Source organism: Carcharhinus amblyrhynchos, chromosome 3, assembly GCF_965287045.1.
Source record: "Carcharhinus amblyrhynchos chromosome 3, sCarAmb.v2.hapA, whole genome shotgun sequence".
Lineage (NCBI taxonomy): Eukaryota > Metazoa > Chordata > Chondrichthyes > Carcharhiniformes > Carcharhinidae > Carcharhinus > Carcharhinus amblyrhynchos.
Genome location: NC_137326.1, coordinates 118,540,338 through 118,556,353, shown reverse-complemented (window position 1 = coordinate 118,556,353; position 16,016 = coordinate 118,540,338). Strand labels below are relative to the sequence as shown.

The window sequence follows — 16,016 nt, the reverse complement described above, 5'->3', positions numbered from 1 at the left end:
TGTAAATTTTTTGCATTTTCACAATCCACAAAGCAAAATGGTAGCACACAACAATCAAATAAGTTAAGTTCTAATCACCTCACACATTCATAAATCAACTGTGATAGAGCAACTAAAATGGGGCAGTTGGGTTGGAAATTAGATAATAAAACTAACCCCAGTGCCTGGATTACTCTTTAAAATGACTACAATGCAACATGGCCAACAATGAAAGATATCTCCATCAAATCATTACAAACTGGTGATTTTAAATTCAAAATTGAATAGGTTACAATTTCAACTTGTCATCCAGACTACTGTTTTTTTCTGGGTGGGTATCTGACTTGACTGCCTTGAAAGTATACCTAATACATTATCAGGTAGTTTCTATAACAAGCAGCCAATCTGGAATGCTAGTCTACAACTGGGTAACAAGTTGAAAAACTACCCCATAGTGAAGTCAAATTGTGCAAAGTCATGATTACCAGGCACAGCCAGAATGACCAGGCTCATTATGTTCATATACATCAGTTTTGACAAGTAAGTTATGCTGCCTATTTGTTAACATGACCTCTGCCACGCACTTTATAATTTGACGGAAAGGGTTTGTTACGTGCATATTGGGGCTCAGTAATTTTAAATGCTGGACTGTTCAGGGTTTAAACAGATGTTTTTACTACACATTTTAACTTGAATAGCAGCAAATATCGACACCTGATGATGTTTTGGAGATGCATATTATTTCTTTCACTTTTAGTACAAGAAAATTGCACAGCTCAATACAAATACCTCAGCTTATATGATGCAATTCCAGTTACACTACCTCAGTTGCGATGTTCAATCATAAAAACTAAAGGTGAATTGCTTTTGATAACAGATTAAAACAATTTTGTGTGGATTCCGATCACCTCTTTATTAAGGGCAATTTTTCTGATCAATTTTATCCATTTCATCAGTCTTGATATTATACTCTTTCAGGATGTCTTTCAGATCCTTGACGGTGCTCTCCTCTAGCACAGCTCCTCGGGACAAAATCCAGGCATATTTTGTGGGAACAAAGGTACGTTGAGTACAGGAGAATACCAATGCATAACTCCTATAGTCTGTGGCTAATACCAAGTATGAGATAAATGTAAACTGATCTGTAAAAACAAAGTAGACATATCATTAATATGGATGAAGCAAGTAATTTTAATTGGCTGCTTATATAATAAAAATCAACCCCAGTATTTAGATAAGCCTCTAAAAGCACCCTGTTAAAAGTATGTTCCCGTTTTGGCAAATTAAAGAAGTAACTTAATAAATTACAGAAGTTCCTTGAATATTATTACCTCCATTTTCATTGTGGCATGGTTACTGTGCTTGCTCAGTCCTTTTTAAGAAAACAAGCCGCCACTACCCTCTCCCAATCTTTCCATTCATCCTCTCCGACTATCTCACTTCCTTCCCCTGACCCAGTCACTCACCGATATCCTCTCCCGACCTCTTACCGTTCCTCTCCCAACACTCCAGCTTGCTGCTTCCCTCTCTTAAATCCTCATCCGTTTTCCACTCCCAGGCCTTCACTGTTAGCCAGAGCTCATGAAAAGCAATGAATGGAAAGGAGGGGAGGGGAGGGAAGCGGTGAGCTGGAGGTAAGTATAAAAAATTTCTAAAAATGGTTGATGTAAAAAATACAGGCCAGCACATCAGAAAGAGGAGCAGGAATGGACCATATGACCCATTGAGCCTTCTTCACCATTCAGTACAGTCATGGTTGATTTTGGGATTCAACTCCACTTCCTAGCCCATTCCCCATATCCTTTGATTCCTTGAGAGACTAAAGGTCTGTCTATCCCAGCCTTAAATATATTCAACGAAAGGACAACCACAATCTTCTGAGGAAGAGAACTGCAAAGATTCATAACCCTCGACTAAAATAATTTCCTCTCATCTCAGCCCTAAGTGATCAGCACTTTATACTTATACCCAACCAATGGAATTAATCTTTCAATGTCTATCCTATCAAGCCCCTTCAGAATCTTGTCTATTCAATACAAGCAGAGGAATATGCTGTAAATGTGCAGAAGTCATTGAAGGTGCCAAGATAGATTGAAAGCATGGTTAATAAAGCACACGGTACCCTGGGCTTTATTCATAGGAGCATGGAGTACATGGAGCTTGTATTGATCTTCTATAAAACATTGGTTCAGCCTTCAACTGAAGTATTGCATCATGTTCTGTGCATCACACTTTAGGGAGAATGTGAGGGTACAGAAAAGAGTCACAGGAATGATTCCAGGGAGGAGGAATTTCCATTGTGGAGACAGGTTGGAGAAGTTGGGATTATTTTCCTTGGAGAAGAGAAATTTGAGAGAAGATTTGATGGAGGAATTCAAAATCATGAGGCGTCTGGACAGAGTAAATAGAGAGAAAACAGTGAAGTAACCTACACCAGTCATTAGGGAAATGCTGGAATCTATTATTAAGCAAGTTTTAACAACGTATTTAGGTCAGTACTGTATGATCTGAACTAATCAATGTGGTTTCACAAAAGGGAAATCCGATCTAATAAACATATATGTTTTGAGGATGTAACGAATAGGATTACAAACTTTTTTAGAGCACGAGGATGAATGTCATCAGGTGCCATGGATTTAACAGATTTTCTTCCCTCAAATTTCTCTAAGACTTTTTCTCTGCTGATATTAATGACCTTAATTTCCTTATCGTTTAGCTGCTAGGTTACCTTCTATTTAGGGTGGGCAATCTTCTACTGTGAGTTAGACGCAAAGGTTTGAATTTCACAGAGGCATGTGGACTCTGGGAACATCCCAAAATGACCTGAGCAGAAGTGGGATGTTTGCAAATGATTGTACAGACTTCAGTATTAATTCCAATCCCTCAGACATCAAAGCAGTATGTTCCTGCAAGCAACATTACATGGACAACATTTAGGCTTAGGCTGAAAAGTGGCAGGTAATGGTTATGCCACACACATGCCAGATGATGACCATCTCCAACTAGAGATAATCTAACTTATGGAGTCATAGAGTCATTGAGGTTTACAGCATGGAAACAGGCCCTTCAGCCCAACTTATCCATGCCGCTCTTTTTTTCAAACCACTTAAGCTAGTCCCAATTGCCCACACTTGGCCGATATCCCTCTATACCTATTTTACTCATGCAACTGTCTAAACGCTTTTTAAAAGACGATCAACTTTTAATAATCAACAGCAATATGATTGCTAAATTTTCCATTATCAACATCCTGACTGGTTACCAGGAATTTAATTGGATCTGCCACATGAATACTGTGCATACAAGAGAATTCTGTATCGAATAACACCCCCTTCTGTTATCCCCATGAATCCCTCCCCTGCACCTCTTCCCCATGCTGACCAAAAATCTGTCTATCATCTACAAAGCATAAGTCAAAAGTGTGATGGAATCCACGCCACATGCCTGGATAAGCATAGCAGAAACAACAACCACTATCTGAAATTATATAGTGCCTTTAATCTATGGATTGTCCACAGGTGCTTCAGAGGAACATTACTAAACCAAGCAAGACACTGAGCCACATAAGGAAATATTAGGGCAATTGACCAAATGCTTGATCAAAGATGTATGTTTTCAGGAATGTCTTTAAAAAGCATGATGGAAAGATAGAGAAGTTTAGGGAAGAAATTCCAGGGCTTAAGATCCAGGCAACTGAAGACAGGGCCACCAATAGTGTAGCAATTAAAATGAGGGATTCTCAGGATGCCAAAATTAAATGCAGATTAAATGCATCTCTGAATGTTAAAGTGCAGGAGGAGTTTACAGAGAATGGCAGGAAGCCAAGCCCTGAAGGAATTTGAAAATAAAGGGTGAGAGTTATAAAACAGAAGCATTGTTTAAAGGGCCGGTTTAAGTCTGAGGGCAGAGAGGAAATGGGTGAATAAGGATTGGTGCGAGCTAGGACATGGCAGAAAGGTTTTCAATGACGTCAAGTTTACAGAAGATAGGAAGTAGGAGGCTGGGCAGGAGTGAGTTACAATTGTCAGGCTGGAAATACCAAAAGCATCGATGAGGATCTCAGCAGCAGAAGAGTTGAGGCAGCAGCGATGATGAGCAATATTACAAAGAGATCAATAGATTGTCTTAGTGACAGCATGTGTAGTTAAAATCTCATCTTTTATCAAATGGGATTAAATTTGACACCAAAGTTGCAAACAGTCCGGTTCAGTCTCAAACAGGTGCCCATGAGAGGGGTGGAATTGGTGATGAGGGAGCAGAGCTTATGATGGCACACAAAAGCATTGGCTTCTGTATTGCCAATATTTAATTGGAGCAAATTTCTGTTCATCTAACGTTCGTATAATCATAGAACCTTACAGTGCAGAAGGAGGCCATTCAGCCCATCGAGTCTGCACTGATCTCAGTCCCATCCATGCTATATCCCCATAACCCCATGCATTTACCCCAGCCAGTCCCCCTCAGGGGCAATTGATCATGGTCAATCAACCTAACCCACACAGCTTTAGACTGTGGGAGGAAACCAGAGAACCCAGAGGAAACCCATGCAGACACAGGGGAACATACAGACTCGGCACTAGACAATGATCCAAGCCAGAATCAAATCTGGGTCCCTGGCTCTGTGAGGCAGCAGTGCTAACCATTGTGCCATGGTAGTTTAAAGATAATGGCCGGAACTCTACCACCTTCCTCGCCATGGAATCAGTGCGGGCGAGCGTCCGACAACAGGAATCTCTGTTGGCCTTGGTAGGGAATTTCTGGTCTCACTGAGCGAGGCCGTAAAATCCTGTCCAATGATGAGTACATGGGACTTAATAGGATGGAGGGTTATAGGTAAGCCTGGTAGGTGGAGAGAGATATGATCGGCGCAATTTGTGGGCCAAAGGGCCTGTTGTGCTGTAGTTTTTCTATGTTCTATGTTCTATGAAGGGATTAAGAGAAGGGTGATGGTGAAATAGAGCTGAATGTAGTCCATGTACATAAGGAACCCAATGAGTTTTTAGATGATGTCACTGAGGAGTAGCGCGTAGGTGAGACATTGAAGGGAGTCGAGGGTGACACCAGAGATAACTGTGTGGGAATGGAAAGTCATTGATGGTGATTATGTGTCTACAATTACAGCACTAAGAATGGAATCAAGGTAAGAGTTGTCCCACCCAGCTGTATAGCTGTTGTTACAATGCGTGTATTTCTTTTAAGATCATGATGTTTTAGGATTGTATTTTTTGATAGACAAAATTATGGGGAGTATAGTTTAAATCTAGGACAGTTGAAAGAAAACCTGGTCTGAAGAGTCTAATAAGCAGGTTGGCATTGAAGACCAGCGGGGAAATCCAGTTATGTTGTTGGGATGGTGGTGGGAGATATTCACACCATGTGTTATAGCAGCCTGTCTGAGTCTCTGCAGGAAATGATCTGTCTATAAGACAGCTCAGAGTGTTTGGAGTTGAGTCTAAGTTATTGATGCAATTTCTCCAGATCAGAGAAGGGATTAAAAGCAATTTGTAAACACGGGAAGTTTTTAAGTATCCATAATTCTTTCTGATCAAAGAAAATGTTACAAGCTCAAATACTACAAAGCTTGTTATACTGTGTCTTTATTCAAACAGAATGTAACATGGCTGCTTCCAGTCATTGCCTCATGGCAGAGGATACATGACTATACTTGATACTTGACTCCATTTCAATTCAAGCATCCTCCTTTTCATCACAAACAAAAGACACATCTGCATGCACTTATCATGTATAATTGTGAGTTATCCAAGTTACCCACTATCCAACAACTATTCTCATGCATTAACAAACTCTTCATTATTCTAGTCCATCTCTGCACATGAATTGCATACATGTCCATTAAAACGTGAAGGTCTCTTAATAGTATGCACGTGCATTGTCATTGGCTGTTTGTCTGGGTGATGTTCCCTCTCTGGGGAGTAAGTACTTGTTGTTGCCGTGGTAACTGTTGTTGTTCCATTTCCATCATTGAGGACTCTGTGACTGATGGTCTTTCCGTGCTCTGTGCAGCTGGTGAGATCCCATCTTCCTGATCGGCTGCCTGCAGTGAAGGAACAGCTTCCCTACTTGTGTGTATCTGCCCTGTGGGTGCAACAGTGTATTTGGTCGTTCACCAAACATGTGTGACCAAAGTGATAACTGCTCCAAGTAAGTTCCAAGTTGCTGACTCCTATTAAGAGCATTAAAGGTTTGTACCTGACTGGCTGTCTGCTGCTCAACTCTGGCACTACTTCAGCAGTTCTGTTAAATTGAGATTTGGCTTTCTACCTTGATTTTTTTCACTCTTGCCTGTGACTATTTCCAACCTGAGTGTTTATTTTTCCTTTTGGAAGAGCAGTTTGGCTGGGCTGTGACCTTAATCTTTGGATTGGATTACTTTCCGTGCCTTCAGTCGGTCTTATTTCTTTATTCGAGGATTGTCTTATATAGATCGGCACTACATTTACACAATCTCTTCATGATTCTGTTGTTCATTTTTCACTGTCGCTTCAACCTTTCCATTTGACCAGGGATAGGGCGGAGATGATGGATAATTTCGAATTTCCAAATCCTTTGTGAAGCAGCTGAATTCATCACGCATGAATCGAGGTCCATTGTCACTCATTACAATGTCTGGAATGAATAATGACTGAAGTGTGCTTTCAGGCATTCTTACAATCTCACTGACAGTGATGAGAGCACGATAAGATCATCAGATCATCAGATGTAGGAGTAGAATTAGGCCACTCAGTCCATCGAGTCTGCTCTGCTATTTAATCATGGCTGATAGGTTCCTCAACACATTCTCCTGCCTTTTCCCCATTACCATTTAATCCCCTTACCAATCAAGAACCTATCTATCTCTGCCTTAAATGCACTCAATAACCTGGTCTCCACTGCCTTCTGTAGCAATGAATTCTACAGATTTACCACCCTCTGGCTGAAGAAATTCCACCTCATCTCAGTTCTGAAGGGTTGTCCCTTTACTCAAATCAGCTGGTCGATATCCAGTAGATCTATGGTCCATGATGACATGATTAGTTCCTGCTAAAATAAAGAAGTCTACTCCTGGCTTCATCCATCTGGATGGAATATCATGCATCATCATTAGCGCTCCAACTTTTTTAGCTTCATACTCATTACAAATACCACATTAGTTGATGTGGTCATTAATTTCATTGCTCATGTTTGGCCAGAAACTACAAAAGGTCGTGAATGTAGCCCAGTCCATCATACAAACCAGACTCCCATCCACTGACACTGTCTACACTTCCCTTTGTTTCGGCAAAGCAGCCAGCACAATTAAGGACCCCACACATCCCGGACATACTCTCTTCCAAGTTCTTCCGTCGGGAAAAAGATACAAAAGCTTGAGATCACATACCAACCGACTCAAGAAGACCTTCTTCCCTGCAGCCATCACACTTTTGAATGGACCTACCTTGCTGCTTCTTGTTCTGTTCTCCAACACCATTGCACATCTTTGGCAGGGAGCTATCATAATGGGTCATCCTCTAAGAACAAAGTAGGCAACTAATTTGCTAAATAGTTCAGGAATCCAACAAATCATTGTACTGCTTCCACATCTGTCGTCACCACGTCACTGCTACACCTTGTCAGGATCCTTTTACTGTCAGTACATATCCCCATGTACTTAACTTCAGGCATCAATAATTGTAACTTTTTCTTATTCACTTTCAGGTTAATCTTGTGTGCTCTCTCTGGTAGTTGCACTAGATTCTGATCATGGTCAGAAATGGTTTCTTCCATTGTGTCTCCACATTCAAACTTTAGCAGACCATCCACTTCCACTGTCACTCCTACATCGTCTGAAACTTTCCTGAAGCTGTGGAAATGCCGGCAAGTGTAACCATCTACATCTCCCAAATGGTGTCCAGAACACAGTTAGGAACATTTCATCCAGCTTCACTCGGCCCTAGCCATATTTTGCATCTAGAGCATTAAAGATCTTTGCCGTGGCAAGTTGTGACAAAATTCCTTTGATTGTTGGCCTGGGGCAGTGAGACCACTTCTGCGCTTTATTTAGATCCTTTGGGTCTAAACCCACTCTCAGCATTCCAGGTTGTTTCATTGCCACCATGCTGTTAATCCAGTCTGTAGGAGCTGCCAGTCTCTTAATTTCTCCTTTCTTTTCCAGCTCTTCTATCTTGTTTTTCGGCTGGATGTGAGGGTAATTGGAAGTCTCGGCAAGAGCTGAATTGATCTTACACTCTCATCTATTTCGAGATGATATTCATCTGGTAGACATCTGAATCCTGTGAATATATCTTTATACTCCTCCAGAGCTCAGTGTTCAATGGTTTATTGTGCTGCAACATGTTGTAAATCCTTTCTGGCACCTTTAAGGTTACCAGTCCAAGCTTTAGACTTGCTCCAACTGAGATGAGTGATTTTTACTGAACATCTATGATCTGGAACTCTGGATCCTCATTCTTGCTATTGTATTGGGTTCTCAGATTAATTTGTCCTCTCAGTATGCGCATTGTGCCATCATACAGCCTCAATTTTATTCATGAGGACTTCATTTTTGGATCACCTTGTTGAGCCACTTTGCACAGGTCTGTGAAGATCATGAGGTACCAGTGTCTATCTAACAATTCGTGTTCACTTAATGCTGTTCTTCAATATTGTAACAGTCACAAACCATTCACCATCTCTAGATTTGACAAAACCAACCTGAAACAACAAGGAGCATGGGAACACCAAGTTCCCTTCTAACTCACTCGCAATCCTAACTTAGAAATGCAGTATTGATCTCTCACTGTTGCTGGGTGAAAATCCTGGAATTCTCTCCTATGGGTGTACAGGGACTGCTTTGATTCAAGAAGCAGCTCACCATGACGTTTTAAAGGGCAATTAGGAAAGTGTAATTAATGTGCTGGTCTTGCCAATACTGCATGCATCCTATTAATGAATAACTAAAAATTTACAGCAGTGGACTAGATTATGTAATTGCAGGATGACATCTGAATTAATACTGAGATCTTCTGGTCAGTGTTGATGCTGTGCACATTACATAAGAACATAAGAACATAAGAAATAGGAGCAGGAGTAGGCCATCTGGCCCTTCGAGCCTGCCCTGCCATTCAATAAGATCATGGCTGATCTGTCGTGGCTCAGTTCCACTTTCCCGCCCTCTCCCCATAACCCTTAATCCCCTCTCTTATCAAAAACCCATCAACCCGCTTCTTAAAAATATTTAGCGAGGCAGCCTCCACCACTTCAACGGGCAGAGAATTCCAGAGATTCACCACCCTTTGAGTGAAGAAGTTCCTCCTCAACTCCGTTCTAAACCGCCCCCCCTTTATCTTGAGGCTGTGCCCCCTAGTCCTACTGTCTTTTTTGAGCGGGAAGAGTCTCTCCACCTCTATCCTATCCATCCCATTCATCATCTTATACGTCTCAATGAGATCTCCCCTCATTCTTCTAAACTCTAACGAGTACAAGCCTAGTTTATTCAGCCTCTCCTCATAGCTCAACCCCCTCAACTCCGGTATCAGCCTAGTAAACCTCCTCTGCACTCCCTCCAAGGCCGACCCTTTTATGATTTTTCAGCTGGGAATACCATATTCAGGTAAGGTTTTTAAAGATCTAAGTCTATAACTAAGTGAATGAATGACTGAGGTGGATTGGAGATTGGGGTGGGGGTGGATGGGATCAGTGGTGGTGTTCAGTTGCATTACACTGACTATTCGCTGAGTTGCATCAGGTACTATACTGTTTACTGTTCCCAGGTTAAGTAGGCAGCTAAGTCCCATGTATCTAGCCCAAGTCGCTGCCCGGAGCTCAGGGTTGGACACATTTTGGTATGTCCCAGTCGGCAGAAGATAAGCCCATCAGAAGTTTAAACTTTTCAGGCAATCCCCACGCATGTGCACATACAAAATAGGACTTCCGTGGGGTCCTGATGGGCATCTCCCAACTTGTCCGATGATCTGAATATCAAAAGGTTTGGATCACTTTGTAAAATGGAGAGTTGCATACTTTAGTACGTACCTTGAATAGGCATAGAGTCCACAAATATACCTGGATTTACAAAAACAAAAAATAATGTATTAATACAATGTTTGCCAAAGATGAACAAAACTAAAAAGTACCAGTATCAATATTACTTTAAAAAGAAAATCACCTAAATACAAGGAGAGTGAATGCGACTTTCACATCCTATCTGAAGTTAAGAAATAGCACACAATTCCCAAATTATCTGTGGATGTAACCCAGCAAACTGTTTGCACGAGAAATGTGTCCTATCTGCATTTAGTAGGCAGAATTCACTAAATTTGTTGAAAGATTAGATTGCATAAAGATTAATTTTCTAAGGGTAAAATTACTTAACAATATTGTGACTTAGAAATGATGCAACAACCAGCAAGAACAGCCCATTCTGCCAGACTGTCTGAAATTACATTGTGGCTGTAACTAAAGGTGTGTGAGGGACAACAGCCCAGAACTTCTGATCACTGTAGCCTTTTCATGACATCAGCTGCTATATTCAGGTAAATGATTAAAAGCTCTCAGGTCTTAGACTGGATGCATGGGTCGATATGATTGGGGGAGGGTCAGTTGTGCTGCTCAGTTCAATTACACTGGCTAATGATTGAGTTAGACTAGACATTAACCAGAGTAGCATTCGCTGGGTGAGCATACAGGTAAGTCCTGCGTATCTGGGCTCAATGTCAGAGACATTCACAAAGGGCAACTTACATACCCCAGGAAATTTCAGCACATGTCTTGACACTCATCTCCCAACTTAAATTCCAAAGTTGGAGGGTAGGGGTGGAGGGGGGGGGGGCTGATATTCACTGTTAGTCATGTGACTAACAGGCAGTACAGTGTTTTACACTGCTGCCTCACAACAGTAGGGACCTGGGCTCAATTTCAGCCTCCAAGGACTGTCTATGTGGAGTTGCACAAGGGCATAGGGTGGCACTGCCAGGGTGCCCATACCCAGGGGCACCACCGCCCACCACCCAATCACCTGGGGGGCCCCAAGTGTTCCCCCCTTCACTCCAGCGGGGTTCCCCAAAAGTGGGGAGGTACTATAAACCCCGCCGAAGTGAAATTGTACTGATGGGATGGGAAATGCAATTGGGCCTGGAGGCTTCAGTCCTGGGCCCGATAATCACATTCAAATTACATTAAAAATAGATTTAAATGATTTATCTGGTCTTCTCACTTGCTTCCAACACGGTTCTAACCACGCCTGCTTTTCGGCAGGAGAGATGCACGTGTGTCGGGAACACACGTGCAAATCCCACGAATCAGCGTATGCGCAGTCTCCCATTCCAACCTACCAAAAAGTTAGCGGGTCGAAATGGGAGAATCTCCCCCATAATCCTCACATCTGTAACTCAGTTCACTGAGGAGCTTGATACTGAAATCAGCAGATTTCTTAAGCCACAGCATCTTTACCGGCTGGGGGATTGCAATGTAGGAGCGAGCATTGACCATGAGTTATGATCCTCCTGGCATGGGTATCATGGTAAGAAGTCTCACAGCACCAGGTTAAAGTCCAAAAGGTTTATTTGGTAGCAAACGCCACTTGCTTTCAGAGCACTGCTCCTTCGTCAAGTGAGTGGGAGTACTGACAGTGGGAGTAGTGACAGTACTCCCACTCAGCTGATGAAGGAGCAGTGCTCCAAAAGCTAGTGGCATTTGCTACCAAATAAACCTGTTGGCCTTCAACCTGGTGTTGTGAAACTTCTTACTGTGTTTACCCAAGACCAACGCCGGCATCTCCACATCATGGGTATCATGGCCAGGGAAAGGTAGATGAGAACTGATGAAGCTGGAGCTTTGTTGCTCCCATTAGCTTTGTGAGACCAACACCTTCTTACAGAACAAACCATGCTACAAGGTGCCCCAGACGCATCCAAGATCAAGGCACTCTGAACAGTTTCTCAATGCGGACAGCTCCCAAACCGCTAACTGTGATAGAGAAAAACTTCTAGTGTGCAGTAGGTTTATGTTGCAGCTTTTTTATTCAAAGCAGAAATGTTGTCCTCATCTCAACGTCAGCAATACTGCTGATCCAGATCAAAACCTACAGTTCCTCTGCCCGACTCAACAGGCTTTCTCCAGCATTCCCACACAAGGGTTCAGAAGTGAAATAGAACGTGGTTCAAAATATATTTACAATACTGCATGCTCAAAATATGGGAGGACAAAGAGAACTAAGGACAGTACAACACAGGAACAGGCCCTTTGACCCACCAAGCCTGTGCTGACAAATGGCACCTTTCTAAACTAAAGACCTTTTGTCGTACGCAGTCTGTATCCTTCTATTCCCTTCCTAATCACCTATCTGTCAAGATGCCTCTTAAATGTTGCTATTGTATTTGCTTCCAGCACCTCCCCTGGCAGCGCACTCCAGGCACTTGGCACCCTCTGTGTAAAAAAACTTGCCTCTCACATCTCCATTAAATATTCCCCCTTTTTCTTTAAAACTATGTCCCCTAGTAATTGACATTTCTACCCAGGGGAAAAGACTCCATTCTATCCATACCTGTCATCATTTTGTACACATCTATCATATCGCCCCTCAGCCTCCAACATTTGTCCAATCTCTCCTCATAGCTACCTTCAAACCAGGCAACATCCTGGTAAACCATTTCTGTACCCTCTCCAAAGCCTCCACATTCTGGTAGTGTGGTGACCAAAACCATACACAATATTTCAAACATGGCCAAAACTAAAATTCTATGCACCTTCAACATCACTTGGCAATTTTTGTACTCTGTGCCCCAACCCATGAAGGCAAGCATGCCTTCTTGGCCACCTTATCTACTCATGTTGCCATTTTCAGGGAACTGTGGGCCTGTATGCTGAGATCCTTCCGTATGTTAATACTGCTAAAGGTTCTGCTGTTTACTGAATACTTCCCTCCCGTATGAGAGCATCCAAAATGCATCACCTCACATTTGTCCAGATTAAATTCCATCTGTCATTTCTCCGCCCAAGTCTTCAGCCTATCCATATCCTGCTGTATCCTCCAGCAATCCTGCTTACTGTCTGCAGCTCCTCCCAATCTTTGTGTTGTCTACAAATTTACTAATCTGACCACCTACATTCTCCTCATATATATCAAACAACAGGGGTCCCAGCACTGATCCCTGGGGAAGACCACTGGTTGCAGATCTTCAGTCAGAAAAATGCCTTTCCATCGCTACGCTCTGCATTTTATGACCAAGCCAGTTCTGTATCCATGTTATCAGTGCACCGTGGATGCCATGTGACTTTGTTTTCTGTATCAGGCTGCTCTGAGGGACCTTGTCAACATGCTGACTGATACAACAAGTTAACACTGTTGTGATGGAACATCATTGTGATTGAACCTGTCCTTGAAGCCAAGCGATCTGTTCTCATTACTTACAAGAAAGATCTGAGTGAGGAGACTCTGAATGCATTAAAAGCCACTTGAGGTCAAGTCGAACAGGCTGATGAGTGATGCAGCAAGAGTTACAATTACAACTTTGCCGGAATATCCAGGGAATGCTGGGATCGTGTATGAAGGGATCAAAAAGGCAATAGGTGCATCAAAGAAACCATTTGCACTGGAAACAAAGGCAGGGGAGATCATTACCAACTACAATGAACAGTTGGAGAGATGAGTTGTACACGAGGAGGAACAGAGTCACCAAGGAAACTCCAGATACCATAAAGAGCTTGCCTGTCATAGCAGAACTGAATATCAAACACACAAAGGAGGAGCTTACCAAACCTATGGTTCACTTTCCATGGGCAAAGCTCCTGGTATCAATTTTACGCAGCCAGAATTCATTAAGCACAAGAAATTGGCACTCCAGCAACATCTGCATGAACTTCTCAGCTCCATGCAGCATGGAGAGGGCGGTGGCCGAGGATATGCATGATGCAAAGTCTGTGATCCTTTGTAAGAAGGGCAACCTTAACAGTTGCAACAACTATCAAGGCATCTCCCTGCTCAGCATCACAGGAGAAGATTTGCTTGTGTTGTCAGACTGTAATTCCTGGTGGATCGCACCTGACCTAGTGTGGCTTCAGGACTGGAAGATCCACGATTGAAATGACCTCCTCAATCCAGCAGCTGCAAGAGAAATACCAAGAGCAAAGGAGACTGCCAAAGACTGTCTTCATCGATCTCACCAAAGCACTTGACCAAGTGAACAGAGGCAGTCTGTTTAAGCTGTGGAGAAAAGTAGCTGCCTAGCAAGAAAGCTCAATGTGATCTCTTCCTTTCATAACAAAGTGATAGGTTAAGATCAGCTACAACGGGGCAACATTGGAATCACAACAAAATTAGGAGTAGGTCATTCCACCCTCCGATCCTGCTCTACCATTTGATGAGATTACGGCTGATCTGATTGTGGCCTCAGCTCCACTTTTCTGCCTGCTGCCCATAACTCTCGATCAAAAATCCAGCTAAGTTTTGATATTCAATGATCCAGCCTCCACTGCTCTCCCGACAACTCCCTGTATCTGTAACCCTCAAAAAAAAATCTCCTCATCCTCCACCTTAAATAAGAGATCTCTCATTTTCTAAACTGTCCCCTTGTTCTAGGCTTCGCATAAGGGAAACATCCTCCCAGCATCAATCCTGTCAATTCCCCTCAGGATCTTATATTTCCAGTAAAGTCACCTCTCGTTCTTATAAATGGGTAAAGTGGGTAAAGACCTAATCTGTTCAGTCTTTCTTAATAAGATAACTCTTTTGATATAGGAATGCTTTCCAGCCTACAGTGGGATCAAACAGGGTTGCCTTCTGGCTCCATCACCCATTGGCATATTCTTCTCTTTGCTCTTGTTCTTTGCCTTCAGAAGCTGCCTACTGACATATCAGCGTCACTCACCTGAGATCCAAGACAAACGTAAATCAAGTCCTCAGAGAGTTGCTCTACACCATGCCACACCATCAGGCCACACTGAGAAACACTTTCAAATGGTCAGGCTCTCTGATTGTTGTCAAGACTTTAGTCTGACAATCAGCATCAGGAAGACAAATGACGGGGACATTTCCATACAGCCATCTATCAGCATTGACAATGTGCCACAGATGGTTACTGATTGCTTGACATTCCTCGGGTCGACAATCTCCAGCCAACTTATGCTGAAATCAACACACGTGTCACAAAAACTGCAGTTGTTGTGTCAAAACTGGGTAAGAGGAACAATAGCAAACTGACTGGGAATGGCAACCTGCCAGTCTACCCAAGCCTGTGCCAGCCCAGTCTTCTACAGTGGTGAGACTTTGACAAGATATGTTGGCAAAATAAAAGGCTGACCAGTTTCCACCTTCAACGTCACGGACGTATCCTCAACATCTCACAGCAGGGCAAGGTCACCAACTGTTCCGGAAGCGTACTAATTCCATAAGCATGATTTGGCACGTTCATCTGTATACCCAAAGACCTTCTTTATGATGAACTGAGTGTCCATGCCTCTGCAACAAGGATACCTGCAAGTGGGATGTGATGACGAAAGACTTTGACATTGACGATCGCTCCCACGGGTTTCGCAGCGGCGTGAGGTGACATCAGTAGGAAACCCCATTTCCATTTTGTGGTGGTACCAGCAAATCCTGTCACCACTAAACAGCGCGCCATGTCCCGCCACTGAGAAACATGTGGCTGGGAGGCTGCAGAATTCTCCCCATTAACTCACTTTCTCTCTCCGCAGATGCTGCCAAACCTGTTAAGTTTATCCAGCATTTCCTGCTTTTATTCATTAATATGATGTTGTTTCCTAATCTAAATCAACATTGGTTACAGCTCAAGTCACTTTCTATTGAACACATTCCAAAATGGTTTGAATCTTTTGTGTTGGAGTTCCATGCATGTTGAAATATTTGCATGAGCCTGGGGGACACATAGACCAGGAGATCGATAAAAAGATTAGAAATCACTGATCTCCCGTTTGAAATTTCTGAACACTGTACTTGACCACAAGACTGGAAAGTTTAGCACTTAAGATATGCATTTTATTATTAACGTTGCTTGTAATTTTGATGTAAATCAGCTCTGATCACAAATCATTCCAGAATGTAT

The 16,016-nt window shown here is 42.6% G+C and overlaps 1 protein-coding gene across 1 annotated transcript in view; it reads right to left on the bottom strand.

Moving 5' to 3' along the window:
• LOC145341511 (apolipoprotein D-like) overlaps positions 1 to 16,016 on the bottom strand; it is a 30,984-nt gene continuing 14,968 nt past the window's right edge. The window contains exons 5-6 of the mRNA XM_080186489.1: positions 9,991 to 10,020; positions 1 to 1,121 (exon numbers count right to left, since the gene is read on the bottom strand). Coding sequence (XP_080042615.1) covers positions 895 to 1,121; positions 9,991 to 10,020 — 257 coding nt within the window. The 3' untranslated portion in view covers positions 1 to 894. The remainder of the gene's footprint in view (positions 1,122 to 9,990; positions 10,021 to 16,016) is intronic.